Here is a 17,766-nt window from a genome sequence, read left to right as displayed (position 1 = left end):
GCATCCTCTCTCAGTCTTTTGCATGCTGCAAAGGGGTGCTTTGTACCGTACATTCTTAATTCTCAGCACTGCACTTAATGCTCTTTGGCACTCTTTCCCCCCTCTCCTGCAGCTGAACCTCTGCCTCTGATGGACCTTTGCCGGCGCTCCGTCCGCCTTGCCCTGGGCAAGGACCGCTTGAACGAGATCCACGCACTGCCACTGCCAGAATCCCTGAAGGGCTACCTTCTCTATCAATGACCCCCTCATTTTGGGGCGGGATGGACAGACACTCTCGCAAGAAGCAAAAGAGAGAGATGGATTGAGTGGACTACAGTATTCTTGGATATTATATATATATATAGACATACATCAAACTCTCACTCTCCTAATCTGCTTCAGTCGATCCCAGCTTGGATCCACTCCCTCTCCCTATGCCAAATTAGGGGGTCGGGGAGAGAAACCTACAATACATGCCTTTCGAAGAGCCCAACCTACTTAAAAGCCATGTTCTGCCCTCCAGAGATCTCTGTTGCAAGAAGTCGACATGATGGAATTAAAGGTACCAGGTGCTCAGATGGGGGTACAAGATGGTTTGCCACGGACCTGAGGATTTCGGTTTTTTATTTAAAAAAACCTGCCCAGCAACGCTTCAAGGAGAAGATGATGACACCAAAAATATTACTCTGTGTGGACATGTGTTTTTAAACGATACTGGAATAGGCAGCCGTTGTGGGTGTCAAAGAAATGTCTTATGCCCTGTATGCGAATCCTGCTCCTCTTTAATTTTGATTTTGTGTTGGCCTCTGCCTTCAGACCACTCAAATTGCTTGCCTTTCTTTTCTTTTTCTGGGAATTCACTTGAACCTGTAGCTTGGGAGTTGGAGATATGGGGGGTTAGCATGGGATGAAGCTCCAGTAGCTCAGGGTTGGAGACCCTGTGGGTCATCTGGATGTTGTTGTGCTACAGCTCCCATCATGCCTGACCACTGGCCTCGGTGGCTGGAGCTGATGGGCGTTGGGAGTCGACCATCATCTGCAGGGCCACTGGTTCCCCATTCCTGCTTGTGAAACAGCTAGAGAGCCCGCCTTGGGTTAGGATGTGGTTGTGAGTGATGAAGTCTCAAGAATTTGCTCTCCTAGACTGGCTTTGCCTTGAGTTCCTTGGCAATACTCCCATCAGCTCCCCCTCTTTAGCCAAGTCTTGGTTTTAGTTTAGTTGACCTGTAAAATGGGTTTAAAATAGGCATGGAGTTGTCATCCAGCAGCATCTGAAGGACCGCAGTTTAGCCACCCCTAATTTAAAATCCTGGTGATGCCTGGGTATATCTCCTGCTTTCTTAAGCCAGCCCTCCTTCCCATCACATTATGTTGGTCACAACCATTGTCGTTCCAGTCCTGTTGGTGGGATATGGAGAAAGATTTGGCCAAGCCAATGACTATAGTTTTCTTTGTAGTGACTGCTCCTATCAGATTTTATTTTTTCGTCAAAAGAGAATTCTCCATCTTGGCCTCACCCTGTCCCTGAACACAGCTATCTTGTCAGGCTACATTCTTACCGTGCATTTAAAGCATGATGCTACCATGTTTAACAGTCATAGCTCTCCCATCAAAGAATTCTGGGAGCTGTGGTTTGTTCAGGGGGCTGAGAGTTGTTAGAAGACCCACTCACCTCATTCCCGTTATAGAGCTAAAATCCCCAGAGTTCCTTGTGAAGAAGGAATGATGGTTAATTCATTCTGGGAGAGAAACAGGGGTCTTCTAACAACTTGCAGCACCCTCGATAAACTACAGTTCCCAAAATTCTGGTGGGGGACATGGGAAGCCGTGATTGTTGAAAGTCATATCCTAGTAGTCAAAGTGGATGTTTTGAATGTGGCCCTAGAGTACCAGCTATGGATTGACCTTAGCACAGAATGAGCTGAATCTTGTTGAGAAGAAAACATGCCCCAGTTTGGTGCAGGACAGGAAGTGTCAGTGTGAACACTACAGTCCTTGAAGACTCAAGAGTACATCCTTCGTATGCAAGGCACACAAGGTTTTCATCTAGAAGAGCAAATGTTCTCCTTTATCCGAGCAACCTGAAAGCCTTCCCCAAAAAGCTTCTGAACTGCCATCACAGAGGGGTTTATTTGCACAATTTTTTTTTCCATTATGGGGGAGGAAAATAAATCTGCCTCTCACTTTCCCACCCTCACCATACTTGTGTCAGGTGTGTTCTGTATAGGTACAAATGAGCTTATTTGTTAGAAAATGTTAATATATTTTTGAGGGGGAGGGTTTCCCCCCTTTGTATAGAAGAGGACTGTTTGGGGTTTTTTTGTTTGTTTGTTTTTTAAAGAAATGCTGCTGTAGGGTTTTTTAAAAATGAAAATAGCCTAGTTTTTAAGAAGCACAGAACTGGTGCCAAGTTTGGATTTGGGAGGAGACCTTGACATGCCTCCCTTTTTAAAGTCAACTGTTATAAGTGGGACACTTTTTCAAATTGCACAGAGGATTTTAATGTGTACAGAGCCGAGGATTTTTAAACCAATCCTACTTGTGTCTTTTCCACTGACACTGGGAATTGTCCTCATCACCTCTTTGGTGTGTTTTTTCCCCGTTTCTCCTGTTTTTGTTTCTCTCTAGTCTTCTACCACCCTTCCCATCTCCTCTTTATACCTCTTGGTGTATTTGGCTTGTACGGTTTTTAAATCTCTCACTAGTCCCACCCGCTCCGTCCCCCATTGACTGTAGATAATCAATAACCAAATTTAAAAATAAAAATTTATTAAATATTGAGACAGTAGTAGTTGTCATTTCAAATGGGCCCCACAATTAAGGGGAGTTTTCTGTGTGTTCTGCGATCCTGCAGAGGAGAAGGAAAAATGCATATTGTGACCTCTGGACTGAATGGATTGAATGAATGAATTTTGCATTCCACCTTTCCTCAGATGCTACCATGTTTAACAGTCATAGCTCTCCCCAAAGAACCTAGAGTGGCCAACAGATACACAATTTAAACAAAAGCAAAGCAAAAACATTCAAAATCAAATAAGAACATTCTAAAAACCATTAAAGGTAAAGGGACCCCTGACCATTAGGTCCAGTCGTGGCCAACTCTGGGGTTGCTTTATTGGCCAAGGGAGCCGGCGTACAGCTTCCAGGTCATGTGGCCAGCATGACTAAGCCGCTTCTGGCGAACCAGAACAGCACACAGAAATGCCGTTTACCTTCCCGCTGGAGCAGTACATATTTACCTACTTGCACTTTGATGTGCTTTCGAACTGCTAGGTTGGCAGGAGCAGGGACCGAGCAACGGGAGCTCACCCCATCGCAGGGATTTGAACTGCCAACCTTCTGATCAGTAAGTCCTAGGCTCTGTGGTTTAACCCACAGCACCACCTGCGTCCAATTACAATTTTTAAAAGCCAAAAAGCAGATACAAGCCATTCTTCCATCCCATGGACTCAAGATTGCCGGCGTCAGTTCTTCAGCCACCAAATGCCTGGGGAAACAGGAATGTTCCCGAATTCCTCCTGAAAGCTGGTAAGGATAATGATGGAGGTATAGGCATACCTTCCTAGGGAGGGCATTCCACAACCAGGAAACCACCACTGAAATGGGCTGAGAACTCAGAAGTTTGGAAACTCTGTGTAAAAAGGGTTGTATCCAATGCTAATCCTCCTCAGAGCAGACTCGTTAAATTAACTAACATGAGAGCCAGTGTGTTGTAACAGGGTGATGGAAAATGAGCAGGGAGACCAGGGTTCAAAACCCTCCTCACCCATGAACTTCACTGGGTGACGTTGGGCCAGTCCGCTATCTCTCAGCCTAAACTACCTCTTAGGGTTGTTGTGAGGATGAAACAGGGAGGAGAGGAACATGTGTCCCATCTTGACCTTCTTGGAGGAAAAAGTAGTGTATAAATGAAATAAAAAGGGGTTCATTTGAATAGGTCTGCTCTAAAACTTAGTTGAATAATAAAATGCATGCAATAATTATAGCAAAAAGGTGAGCCTCAAAATGGTACCAGCAAACAGTGGTGACTTTGTTTTTATTTTTTAAAAGCCACCCCAAAGTGCCCTAATTTGGCAATTGATGATTGTATTAAAAATTCCCTACATATTCCAGTGTTACCTTGCGGCTTGTCTGCATTGGTCTTTTTTTCCAAAAAAAAAAAAAAAAAGAGAGAGAGCTCTAGGAAACCACACAAAAGTATTGCAAAGCTTGCATATTTAAGCTTTGCAGGTGGTATCAATCAGACTCGGTTCCTGTTGGAGCAGGTACCTTGGAAGGGGATAAAAAAAAATTCAAAAAAAAATAAACCCACCATCTCGGACCATATGTGGGCAAAAAAATCAGCTCCTGCATCCATTCCATTCTCCTTCACGGCTGCTGCTGGAATGCGGGTTTTGCTAGGCCATAAAGCGCCTCAGGAGAAAAGTTTTTTTAAAATATATATATATTATTATTATTTTGGGCTGGGGGGAAGTCGAAGAGAGAAAGGAGAATATTTTGTCCGTGCTGGCTTCCAGACACCCAAACAGCCAGCTGTAGCCAGCAGCTGAAATAAATGACCTCCTTGCAGTTTGGTGTTTATGTACGTCGCCATGGCAACCCTGCAGACCCGTCATGGGGACTGCGTAGCCTGGCCTGATGCTCTCGCAAAAGGGCTGTTGCGTATTAGCTAGGCCGGATGGATCTGCCAGCGGGGATATATATATGTGTGTGTGTGTGTACACACGAATATCCTTGCAACGCCTCATGAGCCTGAAACATGACAAGGCAGGCATGAATTATGGGTCTCCTGCTGGGCCGAGTCTCCCCCCGCCTTTTCCTCTCTTCTCTCCCCCCCCCCATTTATGTGGTGTTCAATACTTTCCCCGTAGTCATGTGCATGGAATTTACCCTTGGCAGCGTTCTCCTTCCTTTCTGTCAGTTGATGCACTTAAGTTCAAGGGGCCTGGCTGCAGGGATGGGTGGGCAAATCCCTCTTCAATCCCTTCGCTAGGTTTACTAGGTGAGTGTGGCGATCACACAGGGTCCCCGGACGTTTCACCGTCTATTGATCCCTGCGCCACCACTTTATTTCTCGCTGCCGCCACCCAGGCCCTACCTGGGACTATACTGAGTCCAGTCAGGGTTAAATTGGAACATAAACTTTTGTTTATTTATTGCAGTTTAACAAGCGTGTGGTTTCATAAACGGTATCGGTCAATTACAATCATGGGGTGCCTATCCAGACCTATAACTTCCACTACCTGCTCCTCACTCACTAAACCACCTCTCAGATATTTACTTGTCTTCCTAGCCCCTAACTGTTCCTGACTCAGCTTATTTCGCTACACTAACTCAACCTACCCACAGACTCTATCCCAATTCACTCTCACTCCAACCAACCACCCAACTCCCAACGAACTCCCCTTTCGCCCCTCACAGAGCTGGTTTTATAGTCTCTCTGACTCCACCCCCTGGGTTCTGATTGGGTAACTTGTTTAACTAATTCACCTCCAGCACTCTCATATGTTAACATCACAAGGAGCATCCCAGATCCTGAGATTTCAGGGCCCAAACCGGAAACCCTAGTTGCATAGGCGACTTAACCATTCAATTATGTAACTTGAAGATTATGGGTAACACTGTGGTTAGGGGGAGGTATCCAATCAGCTGCATTAGAATTCTTTAAAGCGTCTTCATTGCCGATTGTGCTGGAGATCAGAAAGCCAATATTAGTTCAACCTAGCCAATCTTCCCCTTCCGATAACTGTTTGTTTGTATTGGCCCCAAGTGTGGATGTGTTGCCCTGCAACGGATTGCCTGCTTATCAAGGGCAAACAAATTATTACACCACCAGAATAAAAAAAAGATAATAAAATAGAGAAGGAAGGTCAGGTTAGGGAACAGGTGGAGAGGGGGCTTCGATGTGACCTTTTACCCTTTTTGCATCGCAAGCTCATACTACTGTGAGGTTTTCACATTTTATTCAGTGAGATAGAGCATGGTTGGGGGGTCTCTGGTCTGTAGACCCAATATGGCCCATTAAACCATTTTCTCTCTCAACCACACCCGTTAATTAGCTGACATCATCACTGGACTTATTCCAGGTCAACTTTGACAGGTGGGTGAGGCTGCCTGCCTACCAGTCACCTGACTTTGCCATTATGTCAGATGAATGACAGGTGACTGACACTGATCACCTGTCAAAGTTGACCGGGGAGAGGAAGATAAAGATTTGGCCCACCAGGCCACAAGTGTTTCCTACCCCTGCACTAACACCTTCTATGACACACACAACCCTCATTTAAACAAAGGCAGCTAGTAGTGTTTATGATCCTTCAGGCCCTTATCAGCCATAGCCCCAGTTCTATGTAATTTATCTCTAAAGTCAAAGTACATACTGTGGTATCTTGGTACTCAAACAGCTTGGCTCCTAAACAAATTATGGTAGCTTATGAATGCTTCAAACCCAGAAGTGAGTGTTCTGGTTTGCGAACATTTTTTGGAAGCCAAACGTCTGATGTGGTTTCCGTGGCTTCCGATTGAGGGCAGGAAGCTGCCGCAGCCAATCGGAAGCCGCACCTTGGTTTTCGAATGGTTTCAGGAGTCAAACGGACTCCAGGAACGGATTAAGTTTGAGAAGCAAGGTACCACTGTACAGTATTCAGAATTACCACTTGCTACGGATACTTCAGAATGGTATCGTTTTGGAGTGCCAGTGGAGCATCATGTATTTGAAACTCCCTGATCGTTGGAAACCTAGCACCTCAGGAAGTTGGGTGCTGGTCTCCCTACGAAGCTGGTTATGTAGGGGCAGGACAAAATTACACAAGAAGCAATTTCTGAATTGTATAAATAGGAAAGACAGTCTAGGAACACTTTTTGGTGGTGTAGATCTGGATTTGGAAAAGCCGATTCACAGAAAAAGTGCAGAGAGGAATGACGATCTACTTAGAGTGGGGATTGATTTATTATCTATTTTCTTATATTCTTACCCTGCCCTTCTTCCACTGTGTAGGGAGATGGGGAAGAAGAAATTGCCCCATCTACGGCGGTTGAGTTTTGGACCTGTCCCTGCTCCCATTTTGATTTACAAGCCTCTCACTGCCTGGGACGCCCTTCAGACAGAGAACTATTTGAAGCCGCAGCCAACTGTTTTGTCTGACTTGTGTGTTTTACAGCTTGCTTACTGTTTAGTAAAAAGGGGGGGAAAACCCATGCACACATTTTTAAAACAAAAAAACACAACCCTCTCCTCAAGCTTTGGAATTCCTGGTGCCTTGGCTCAGACTGTTCCTGTTTCCCTCGCCTGCTCTTTCCCAGTAATGTTGCAAGTCACATTGTAATCTTTTGAGCGGAACAGCTTGCTAAGGATCAGCAAGTTCAGGGATGGTTTGGAGGAATCTGTCCCTGACTTGTGTTGGGGGTTCTCTTCTGCAAAGTGGTCTGATAGCAGCGCAGTGTGTGTCATTATGACAAAAATGAAGGCAGAAGACACATTTGCACCATACATTCAAAGCTCTAGGGCGCCACTTTGAACAGTCATGGGAGCTGTAGTTTGTTAAGGGTGCTAAGAATTGTTAGGAGGCTCCTATTCCCCTCACAGAGCTACAATTCCCAGAGTGCCCTGGGGAAAGGGACTGAAACTGCTCTGGGAATGCTCTCTGAGTGGGGGATAAAGGTAAAGGTACCCCTGCCCATACGCAGTGGCGTAGCGTGGGTTGTCAGCACCCGGGGCAAGGCAAGTAATTTGTGCCCCCTAACCCATGGATTTGCGCCCCCTAACCCTAACCCCCAGATGTTGCGCCCGGTGCGGCCGGCCCCCCTGCACCCCCCACGCTATGCCACTGCCCATACGGGCCAGTCGTGTCCGACTCTGGGGTTGCGTGCTCATCTCGCTTAAGAGGCCGGGAGCCAGCGCTGTCCGCAAACACTTCCGGGTCACGTGGCCAGCGTGACGAAGCTGCTCTGGCGAGCCAGCACCAGCGCAGCGCACGGAAACACTGTTTCCTTCCCGCTATAAAGCGGTACCTATTTATCTACTTGCACTTAGGGGTGCTTTCGAACTGCTAGCTGGGCAGGAGCTGGGACCAAAAGACGGGAGCTCACCCCACCGCGGGGATTCGAACCTCCAACCATGCGATCGGCAAGCCCTAGGCACTGAGGTTTTACCCACAGCGCCACCCGCGTCCCCCATAGAGACCTCCTAATCACTCTTAGCACAGTGAATTGTGGTTGGCCCACCCATGAGGCAAGGAGAGGCAGTTGCCTCAGGTGGCAGAACTGGCTTCCTCCGTGGCTATCCACTGCCGTTTGCCTCCATGGCCACTGGACATTGCCACATCTGCTGCCATGTGTGTCCAGCAGTGGCACACAAGTCCAGAGGCAGTGTCTGTTGCAGCGGGCAGATGCAGAGGAGAGAGGTGATGGGGGCTGTGGAAAAGGAGGGGACCATGGATGGCATTTTCTGTTTTGCCAGAAGCAGCAAAATATTCTGGGCCAGCCCTGCCCTGAGCAAACTACAGCTCCCAAAATTATTTAGGGGAAGCATTGTGCATTAAATGTGTGTGTGTGAATCTGGCCTTAGTTGGACACAAGCCTTCATCTACAGGCATTTTCTAATGTGGATGAAAGCGTCCTTCAACTCTCGGAAGTTTACGAAACCAAACTGGAGAAGGCCGGGCCTTTTTTCTTTTGTAATGTGAAAACCACCTGCAGTCCTCTTTGAAACCTTGAGAAAATGGATTGGACGCCATTTCTGGAGAGGACTGCCATGTGATATTTATATAACGAAGCCTTGTCTGCCTTTATGTTCTCACCAGCCTCTCCGCCTTTGTTTCCAACGAGCCTCCGGTTGCCTGTTAGCGCTGAACTCTGACATCTGATGTCCTGAGAACAGGGTGTTGTGTTTTTTTTCCTTTTTTTTAAGGAAGTCAGTTGGCCCTGATCCTAGGACCGCGGCCCTGCCTTGTAGCCGCACCGAACTCCAGTGATCTCCCCCGGGAGAAATCTGACCAGGGCTTTCTAAGAAGACATGCACATAGTAGAAGTTTTTGGTGTGTGTGTGCTGATTTGGGAGATGTTCCAAAGGTTTACTTTTAAAAATAGAACACAAAGCATTTCCAAAGTTAAGGGTCCTTACTCACAAGAGAGTGTGGTTTGCTAGAAATGGTTAGTGCTAAACTGTGTGATTGACAACTGGATATAAGGTAGCTTCTAGCCCACTCAAATAGAATCAAAGGCTGCCAAGACATCATACATTTAAAACACATGGCTCCCCTCAGAAGTATCCTGGGAACTGTAAAGCTAAAGGTAAAGGGATCCTTGACCGTTAGGTCCAGTCGCAGATGACTCTGGGGTTGCGGTGCTCATCTCGCTTTATTGGCCGAGGGAGCCGGCGTACAGCTTCCGGGTCATGTGGCCAGCATGACTAAGTCGCTTCTGGCGAACCAGAGCAGCGCATGGAAACGCCGTTTACCTTCCTGCCGGAGCGGTACCTATTTATCTACTTGCACTTGCATGTGCTTTCGAATTGCTAGGTTGGCAGGAGCTGGGACCAAGCAACGGGAGCTCACCCCGTCACAGGGATTCGAACCGCCAACCTTCTGATCAGCAAGCCCTAGGCTCTGTGGTTTAACCCACAGCGCCACCCGCATCCCGCCCTGGGAACTGTAGTTCACCCCTAATATGAATACAGTTTCCCGCATCCTTAACAAACTACAGTTCCCAGGATTCTTTGAGGGGAGCCAAGTACTTTAAATGGATTGTGTGTATGCAAGCCTGGGCTCATAAGAGCCCTGCTGGATCGGACAAAAGTCCCACCTAGTCCAGCATCCTGTTCTCAGAGTGGTCAACTGGATGCCTGTAGGAAGCCCTGCAAGCCGTACTCTCCCTGCCTGCAGTTTCTAGCAACTGGTGTTGCTAGAACATAGGCACTATGTTATGCTAGAACATAGGCATTATGGTTAAAAACATAAGACAAACCAGCTGGATCAGACCAAAGGCCTCTGAAACAGTCCTGAAATTTGAAATGCTCTTTGGTTGTGATGGGGTGCAAAGGGACAGGGGGGAGGAGCTCAGTCATAAGAGCATTTGCTTTGCATGCAGAAGGCCCCAGATTCAATCCCCAGCACCTTTAGCTAGAGCTTGGCAAGAGCCCTGTCTGAAACCCCGGAGACCTGCTGCCAGCAGGATTTAGTTGGAGATGACCTATTATTACGGTAATATTAATAATACAATGAACTGCCTTTCATACAAGTCTCAAGGCAATTTACAAGCATACAATCAAAACAACTAAAGATGGGTTTAAAAACACCCAAGACTTTTAAAGAAAACGCTAGCCAGTTTGTCAAAACAAAAATGTTCCTGGAAAGTACAGGTAATCGGGCTTCTGTCACATCTCAGTAGGGATGCTGTTCCGCAGAACAGGAACAGAGACAGTGAAGGCCCTGCTTCCGATTTACTGTGAGACAGGCTTCTGATATGTTAAGACATTTGAAGGAGAAACTTTCCTGTAGAATGCAGTGATCTGCTGGGCCTCCTGGTCCCATGTTGCATGGGTACTTTATATGTTAGTACACTTGAACCTGGCCCAGTAGGAGATTGGCAGCCATTATAGATTTTAGTAGCCACAAAATACGTGGTCTACCTCTATTGATTTCACTGGCGGCTGGATGAGGCTGCTGGGAGTTGTAGTCCTAAACATCCGGAGGGCACCCTAGATTGGTGGAGGCTGCTCTAAGGGCTTGGTTGGGTCTCTCTTAAGTTGTCTTGTCCCAGCTGAGGTCAAGTCTGGGCAGGAAAACAGCTCAGCTCCAGCCGATGCAATAATTTCCCTCCCTTGCTGGCGACATGGAGGAGAATTGCTTTGGCATGTGTCAGCTGAGGAAAGGAGGCTGGGCTGTGTGTGTGTTATTGTAATGAATTTTATGAATTATCCAGGTTACACCTGGCAGGAGGAAAGGGACTGCTGTCCAGCTCCGAACAATAGTCTGGGATACTGCTGTTATACTCCCTGTCTGAACTTTAACCTTCCTTGTTCTGTCATCCTGGAAGAGACTTCCTTATCTGTCTCCTAGTCCCGTTTAGAGGATTCCCCCCCCCCTTTCAATTTTGCTTCATTGTGTGTTTGAGATTCTATGAATTAGCCCCTAAGGGATTTATCCAATCTTAGGTCTACGGAAGGGGACGCGGGTGTCGCTGTGGTGTAAACCACTGAGCCTTGGGCTTGTCAATCAGAAGGTTGGCAGTTTGATTCCCCACGACAGGGTGAGCTCCCATTGTTCGGTCCCAGCTCCTGTCAACCTAGCAGTTCGAAAGCACGTCAGAGTGCAAGTAGATAAATAGGTGCCACTTCGGCGGGAAGGTAAACGGTGTTTCCGTGCGCTGCTCTGGTTTCGCCAGAAGTGGCTTAGTCATGCTGGCCACATGACCCTGAAAAACTGTTTGCAGACAAACGTCGGCTCCCTTGGACAGTAAAGCGAGATGAGCGCTGCAACCCCAGAGTCATTTGTGACTGGACTTAACTGTCAGGGGTCCTTTCCTTTAGGTCTACTGAAGAGTCGACCTGATGAAATTAATGGACATTGCTAGCTAGATACAACCCATTTTCTTCCTCTAACACTAGAACTCGTGGTCAGCCAATGAACCTGAAAGTTATAAGATTCAGTATGGTTAAAAGAAAGTACTTCTTTGTGCAGCGTATGGTTAAACGATGAAACTCATTCTCACAGGAGGCAGCCATGGCCACTAGCTTGGATGGCTTTAATAGAGGGTTAGGCAACTCTATGGAGGAGATGTCTGAGGGCTACCACACATGAGGGTTATGCTCTGCCTCCAGGCAACAATGCTTCTGAGTACCAGTTTCAGGAAACCAGAGGAGGAGAGCATGCTCTTGTGATCAGATCCTCCTCAAGAATTTCTCACAGGTATCTGGTTGGAAGTGTCATTGGCCTGATCTGAAGGAAAGGAGAAGGTGGTCTCTGGACCAGATTTAGAGGCAGATGATCCAGGTGAATGCAGGGGTCTCAAGGAGGCTTTTTCACTGTATCCACACAGAAACTCTGGGAATTCTGGAATGACAGGTACCCAGTGTGCATTGGCAGGCAGGTGTGCCAGGGAAAGGAGCCCATATGGTAGAAGAAAGAGAGAGAGAATCTGCCCAGGTGGCACCGAGCCATCATAATCACCCAGACCAAATGGTGACGGAGTTTGGAACGAACAGTGAGTAATCCCTTCCCATTCTCATTTAGATGCGGAAGCCTTTGCTGGAGCAAAGCCTCCTCTGTGCCAACCTGGCTGCTTCATAGCGCTTCACCAGACAAGCAATTTATTGAGAAATCATCCTGATTTGCTTGCACAAAGTGTACACAGTGGTTAGGTTATATCTGGTCTGTACTGAGCATTTGTTCTGAATTGTTGGTGAGGTTATGCCACAGTGAGCATGCATCCTGCATTCATCTTGGTCTGCAGTAAATGGTTAAACTATGGAACTCACTTCCACAAGAAGCAGTGACGGCCAGTCAGCTGGCAGCTGGTCATTGGCAGTTTGTGGGCTTTGCCTTTGGCCACATGGTTTGCTTTCAAACTGTGCAGGCAAACTGATATAACTGTGATGCTTAGTGATTGACAGGTCCTGCCAACCTGCTGAAGGGTTAGAAGAAATTCTAATCTGACCCACTGACCAGATAGAGTTTCCCACCCCTGGAATATTATAGAGTTTGAATCGAGCTGTCACCTTAGACTATCCTGGGACAAGCTGCGATACTGCTTGCCTTAAATATGCCTTGGTGAGGACAAAAAGGACCAAAAAAACATGAAAAGCAGTTCATGAAAATAAAAAAAAACTTTCCCCTTTGTAGGAAAAACAGGCAGGGTCAGCAAGATCAATGGCAAAACCATTTTGAACAGATTTTTCTCCTCACATTCCCTCTTGGGGGCTGGCTACTCTCACCAGTTATGAAGCCAAGGAAAATGGACCCACACCTGCTTCTTTTGAGCAGTGTGAGGAAATGACTTTGCCTTCCAAATCGTGGTTGTTGGTTTTTGTGTGTGAGGTGAGTGGAAATCACCTGTGATGCTTCTGATAGGACACTACCTTCATGTTAAGGAAAACCCTCAGTCATCTCTTCCCCTTTCCCTACCCCGCACCAAATCTTGCTGCTATTTAAAATTATAACCAGCATTAGCGGAAGAGTTTGGGAGAAGAGATCTTTCTAAACTTTTGCTTTAGCGAACCAAACTCCATTCTAATTAGGTGATACAATTTCTTCAGATGAAACCCAGCTCTGAGGGGGATATAAGGTTTTACAGTGCCCCTTGTGAGATGGTGTGTTTTGTATATCTCGTTGCCTAGCGACGCCAAAACCACACTGATGTGAGAGACTGTTTTATGAGCGGGCCTCGCTGTTCTTGGACAGCCGACAGTAAGCAGAGTTATTTCAACCACGCTGGAGCCTCTTTTCCTTCTTTTTTTGAAAAAAATAAAAAATAAAACAAAAAAACACGCACGTACCACCGAGCAAGTGTGAAAGAGATTAGACTCCTATTCCTCACAGGGCTTGGCCAAGTCCCATGTTGTCAGAGGCCTACTAGCCCTTGGGCAGACCCTAGATTGTTCTACAGCCAGGTGTCCCAAAATGGCATGTGAAAGTACATTGACATTACTTCAGTTTAGCAAGCACCACCTTTTAACATTTCAAAACCTCTGTTTGACTCCTGGGTGTAGGAAGGTCACCATTTAAATTTCTTACAGTAGTTGAATTTTCTAATGTTGTGTCATTCTGGGGTGGGAAAGCGGGGCCTCAAGTCCGGGGAGCCAGAGGCAACCCTCCAAGCCCTCCCTATCTGGCCCTCAGGACTCTCCCAGGCCACACATCTCATTGTCCCTGTTCTACACCATCTTTTAGACCTCATCTGCAGTATCATACAACTTTAAACAGCCATAGAATCATTGAACGGTAGAGTTGGAAGGGAACCTGAGGGGGTCATCTACTCCAAACCCCTGCAATGAAGGAATCTCATGCCTTTCCCCCCAAAATTATAGAAACTGTACTTTGTCAAGGGCGCTGAGCATTGTTAGATCCCTATTCCCATCATAGAGCAACAATTGTCAGAGTTATTGAAATATACTCGGAGTCAAGAGTGGCTTTCAAGCTCTTTATTCAGCTCATAGTGGTGAGGAGGAATGGAAGTTCCCTCAGAATGTCTGCCTTATATACATTATTTACACAATGGGCCCCACGTGATTGGCTAATTCTGGGATTCTCCTGTAGGCCAATCAGGTTGTGGATTCTCTTCCACCTAGAGCTGGATTGGGTGGCTCCTGTGGACCAATCAAACTGCTGCATTCTGGATCCTATTCAACTCAGTACGTAACAGTTATTTAACAGTCAGTCTCTCTTTCTATGGAACTCTGGGAATTGCAGCTCTGGGAGGGGAATTGCAGTCTCCTAACAAATCATCATTCCCATGATTCTTTGGGGAAAGCCATGACTTTTTTAAGTGGCATGATATTGCTTTAAATATATAGCGCAGTTTAAGCCTTAATGTTTTTGCCTGGTTGGGAATGTGTTCTTGAAAGCCAGTAATGCCTCTCACATGCTTGGATGGAGGATTGAGAAGGGTGGCTGAGTGTCTGTCGAAACTAGTCTACAAAAATTAAAATTTGTATTCATTCTTTCACCCACTTTTGCCTTTCCGGCTCCATCCATATATGGCAACTCCAAGTGAGCACCTCAGGCTGCCATTTTAATTTCCCACAATGCCTCAGGCTGATGCTACATCGAGTATGGGACTGGCCCAATACATTTTGCTGCCTGAGGCTCAGTGGCCCAGTAAATGGTATGGCAGTTTCCAAAGCCAGCAGAGTTATTTGAGGCAAAAAAGAACATAAAAAGCCACAAATGTTCCTCTCTCTGGTGATAAAAATGCAACCATAATAAATAACACAGCCCCCCTGGCCATGTCAATGCTGGGCAGCTGGAACCTGACAAGCTTCCATTTTAATTTCCCACAATGCACCAGGCAATTGCCTCAAGCAGCTGATTTTGTTCTACAGCTCACCAGAGGGCATATTACCAAAGGACATCTCAAGGGAAAGGTTGTAGCTCAGTGGTAGAGCATCTGATTTGCATGCAGAAGGTCCCAGGTTCAATCCTCAGCATCTCCAAGTAGGGCTAGGAATGTATACTATCTGAAATGCTGGAGAGCTGTAGCAAGTCAGGGTCAAGAGTACTGAGCTAGATGACCAAGAAGATGCTGTGAAGAAAGCAAGACCCACTTCTGTGCCTAGAAGAGCTTGAAATTGTTTGAACTGGTCCAGCTTTTTCGTTCTGGCGTAATGGCTGCAGAATCGCTCCAGGTATGTGATTTCTTTTACTGAGATGAAACCTGTTTGGGGAATCTGGGAGAATTCCAGGAGGTTTTCAGTTAAGCTACCAAGACAGGAGTTAGGCCAGACCAGACCTCTGCATTGGGAGCCTGGTTTCTGGTACTGCCCACCCCATGCGGTCACCAAAGTCCATCCAAGCTAAAAAGTAGAGGGTTGTGTGTGTGTTTGTGTGTGTAGTGTTAGAGGAAGAGGTGGAGGGAATTCCCACTTTCTTAAAAGCAAAGGAATGCAGGCATGGAAAATCCCTCTAACGGCAACAAATTGGAGCTGAAACCACATGAAAAGAAAACAGTTTGTGCTGTTTTAGTAGGCTGCACAGGTTGGAAAATATACATTAAAAAGTTATTCTTAGAGAACTGGTTCCCAGCGGTTGTTCAGCTAGTAGTAGCAAATCCAGTCCCAAGGGCCCCAGGACTCAGGAGGGGCACCTCACTAGTCAAACCTGCCATCCACTCTCATACCCTCCAACATTTCTCCAATGAAAATAGGGATGTCCCATTCTATAATGATAATTTTACTGGCCAGCTTCCAACATAATAAAAACTTAAAACATTTTTTTTTAAACTTCCCTATACAGGATTGCCTTCAGACGGCTCGGGGGGTCAGATAACTCCATACCCTCCAATATTTCTCCAGTGAAAATAGGGACATCCTAAGGAAAAGTGGAATATTCCAGGATCAAATCAGAAATCGGGAAAATCAAATCCCTGGAAACACTTAGAGGGTCTGTACTCTCCACTGGGCTATTCTGAAGCAAGGGTGGGAAGCGTGTGGCCCTCCAGATGTCAGTGATCTAAAAGTCCCCATAATCTCTGCCGAACATGGCGGATGGTCATTGATGATGGGAGAAGGATTTCAGTAATATCTGGAGGGCAGGAGCTTCCGTACTCCTTCTGGTCCCCATATAAGAACTTAAGAAAAATAAGCAGAGCTTGCTAGATCAGGCCAATGGCCCACCTAGACCAGCATCCTTTTCCTCAAAGATGCCTGTGGCAGACCCACAAGAGCACTCTCTCGTCCTGTGGCTTCCATCATTGATAGCCTTATCCTTCATGGGTTTGCCCAAGTTGGTGGCCATATAATTATATCAGCCAACGGTCCCTAGCAGAGAGAGAGGTTTTCTGCCTCCCCTACTTCCTGCCTCCACCTTCTCTACTTCTTTGCTTTCCTGGCCTCTTCTTCCCTTCCTCCAACCTACCCAAATTCCTCCATTTTGCAGATCTCCTCCTCCTCCTCCTCCAACAGCCTCCCCGTGTTGAGAGACCATGGAGGCGTCATTTTGCAGACACCTCAGAGCAAGCTTTGCAGGCTTCCTGTCAGAGGCACGGACAGACGTCTTTGTGGCCCATCGTCACAAAGCCGAGGCAGACGGTGGCTTTGCCGGCAGTGTTGCCCAGATGGTTTTGTGGAGACGGCACAGCTGGCCGCAGTTAATCAGGACCACACTGCAGGTAGATGAAAACCAGAGGAAGCGTTGTCAGGCTCGGCTCTGTCACGAGTCCTGCAGAGACATTGTGGAGAGCCTGTTTGGAGGAGGAGTTGGAAGAAACACGGGAGCTGGAGAATTCTAACACAGGGGAAGGTCCTAGTGGGCTGAAGTATGATGATCCAGGAGGAGTCTGGCAAAAACACTTGAGGGAGCTGCAAAGGATGGCGGGGAGGGGTTTGGCTAATGGAGAGGGTGTGACCTGAGGAGAGTAGTGAAAGCCACATAGAGAGGCCTATGTCTGGCCCTCGGACTTGACATTCCCTGTCCCTGGAGTGGACAGTACTGGCCTAGGTGGACAAACTGACTGACTCCCTCAATATAGGATAACTGCATATGTTCCTAAGGAGGGAAAGCTTTTTCTCACTTCTCTTCTATTCCCCCACACTAAAACACACACACACACACACACAATTTCTCAAGAGGAAAAAAGTTCCCCATCTCCTATAATGTTCTACTTTGCCTCCCTTCCTTCCACCCCTCTAAAATTGCCGCCGGTCTCTTCCCACTTGACTTAGAAGCCGCTAGGCCCAATGTGCCTAGGAGTTGCTATGCAACCCCCATGTGCTCTGGCTTCTTGGCACAGGACAAGGCCCTGACCTGTGTTTTTGAAGCAAGGCTCACTGTGCATGGGAATGGGAGCTGCCCGAGCCAGCCAGCCAGAGTCGTTTGCCAGATTTATGACACCTTTGCTTGTACAATCCTGGCATGAAGCGGGGTGGGGAGCAGGCTCGGTGCTGAGGGGCTGGTGTCCATTCCTGGCACTTCCCTCAGGCGTGTCTGGATTTGCTGCTTCCCGACAAGGGCAAAGGGACTTGTTAATTGCTACAGGCACTGATAGCGATCACACTGTACTCAGTGCAGCCTACTGGTCTGGCTCTTTCCCCGGTGGCTGATCTCACGGCCTGGTTTGTAGGACAAGGAAGGAGTG

General features: G+C 47.1%; 1 protein-coding gene across 2 annotated transcripts in view; it reads left to right on the top strand.

The window, feature by feature from the left end:
- SPSB1 (splA/ryanodine receptor domain and SOCS box containing 1) overlaps window positions 1–2,760 on the top strand; it is a 36,001-nt gene extending 33,241 nt beyond the window's left edge. For both annotated transcript variants that reach the window (XM_081923849.1, XM_081923848.1), the window contains exon 3: window positions 113–2,760. In XM_081923849.1, the coding sequence (XP_081779975.1) occupies window positions 113–240 (128 nt within the window). In that variant the 3' untranslated portion in view covers window positions 241–2,760. The remainder of the gene's footprint in view (window positions 1–112) is intronic.
- Window positions 2,761–17,766: the final 15,006 nt, after the last annotated feature.

The sequence above is a fragment of the Podarcis melisellensis genome (genome assembly GCF_964234715.1).
Source record: "Podarcis melisellensis genome assembly, chromosome: 8".
NCBI lineage: Eukaryota > Metazoa > Chordata > Lepidosauria > Squamata > Lacertidae > Podarcis > Podarcis melisellensis.
This window is presented reverse-complemented; position numbering and strand designations above follow the sequence as displayed.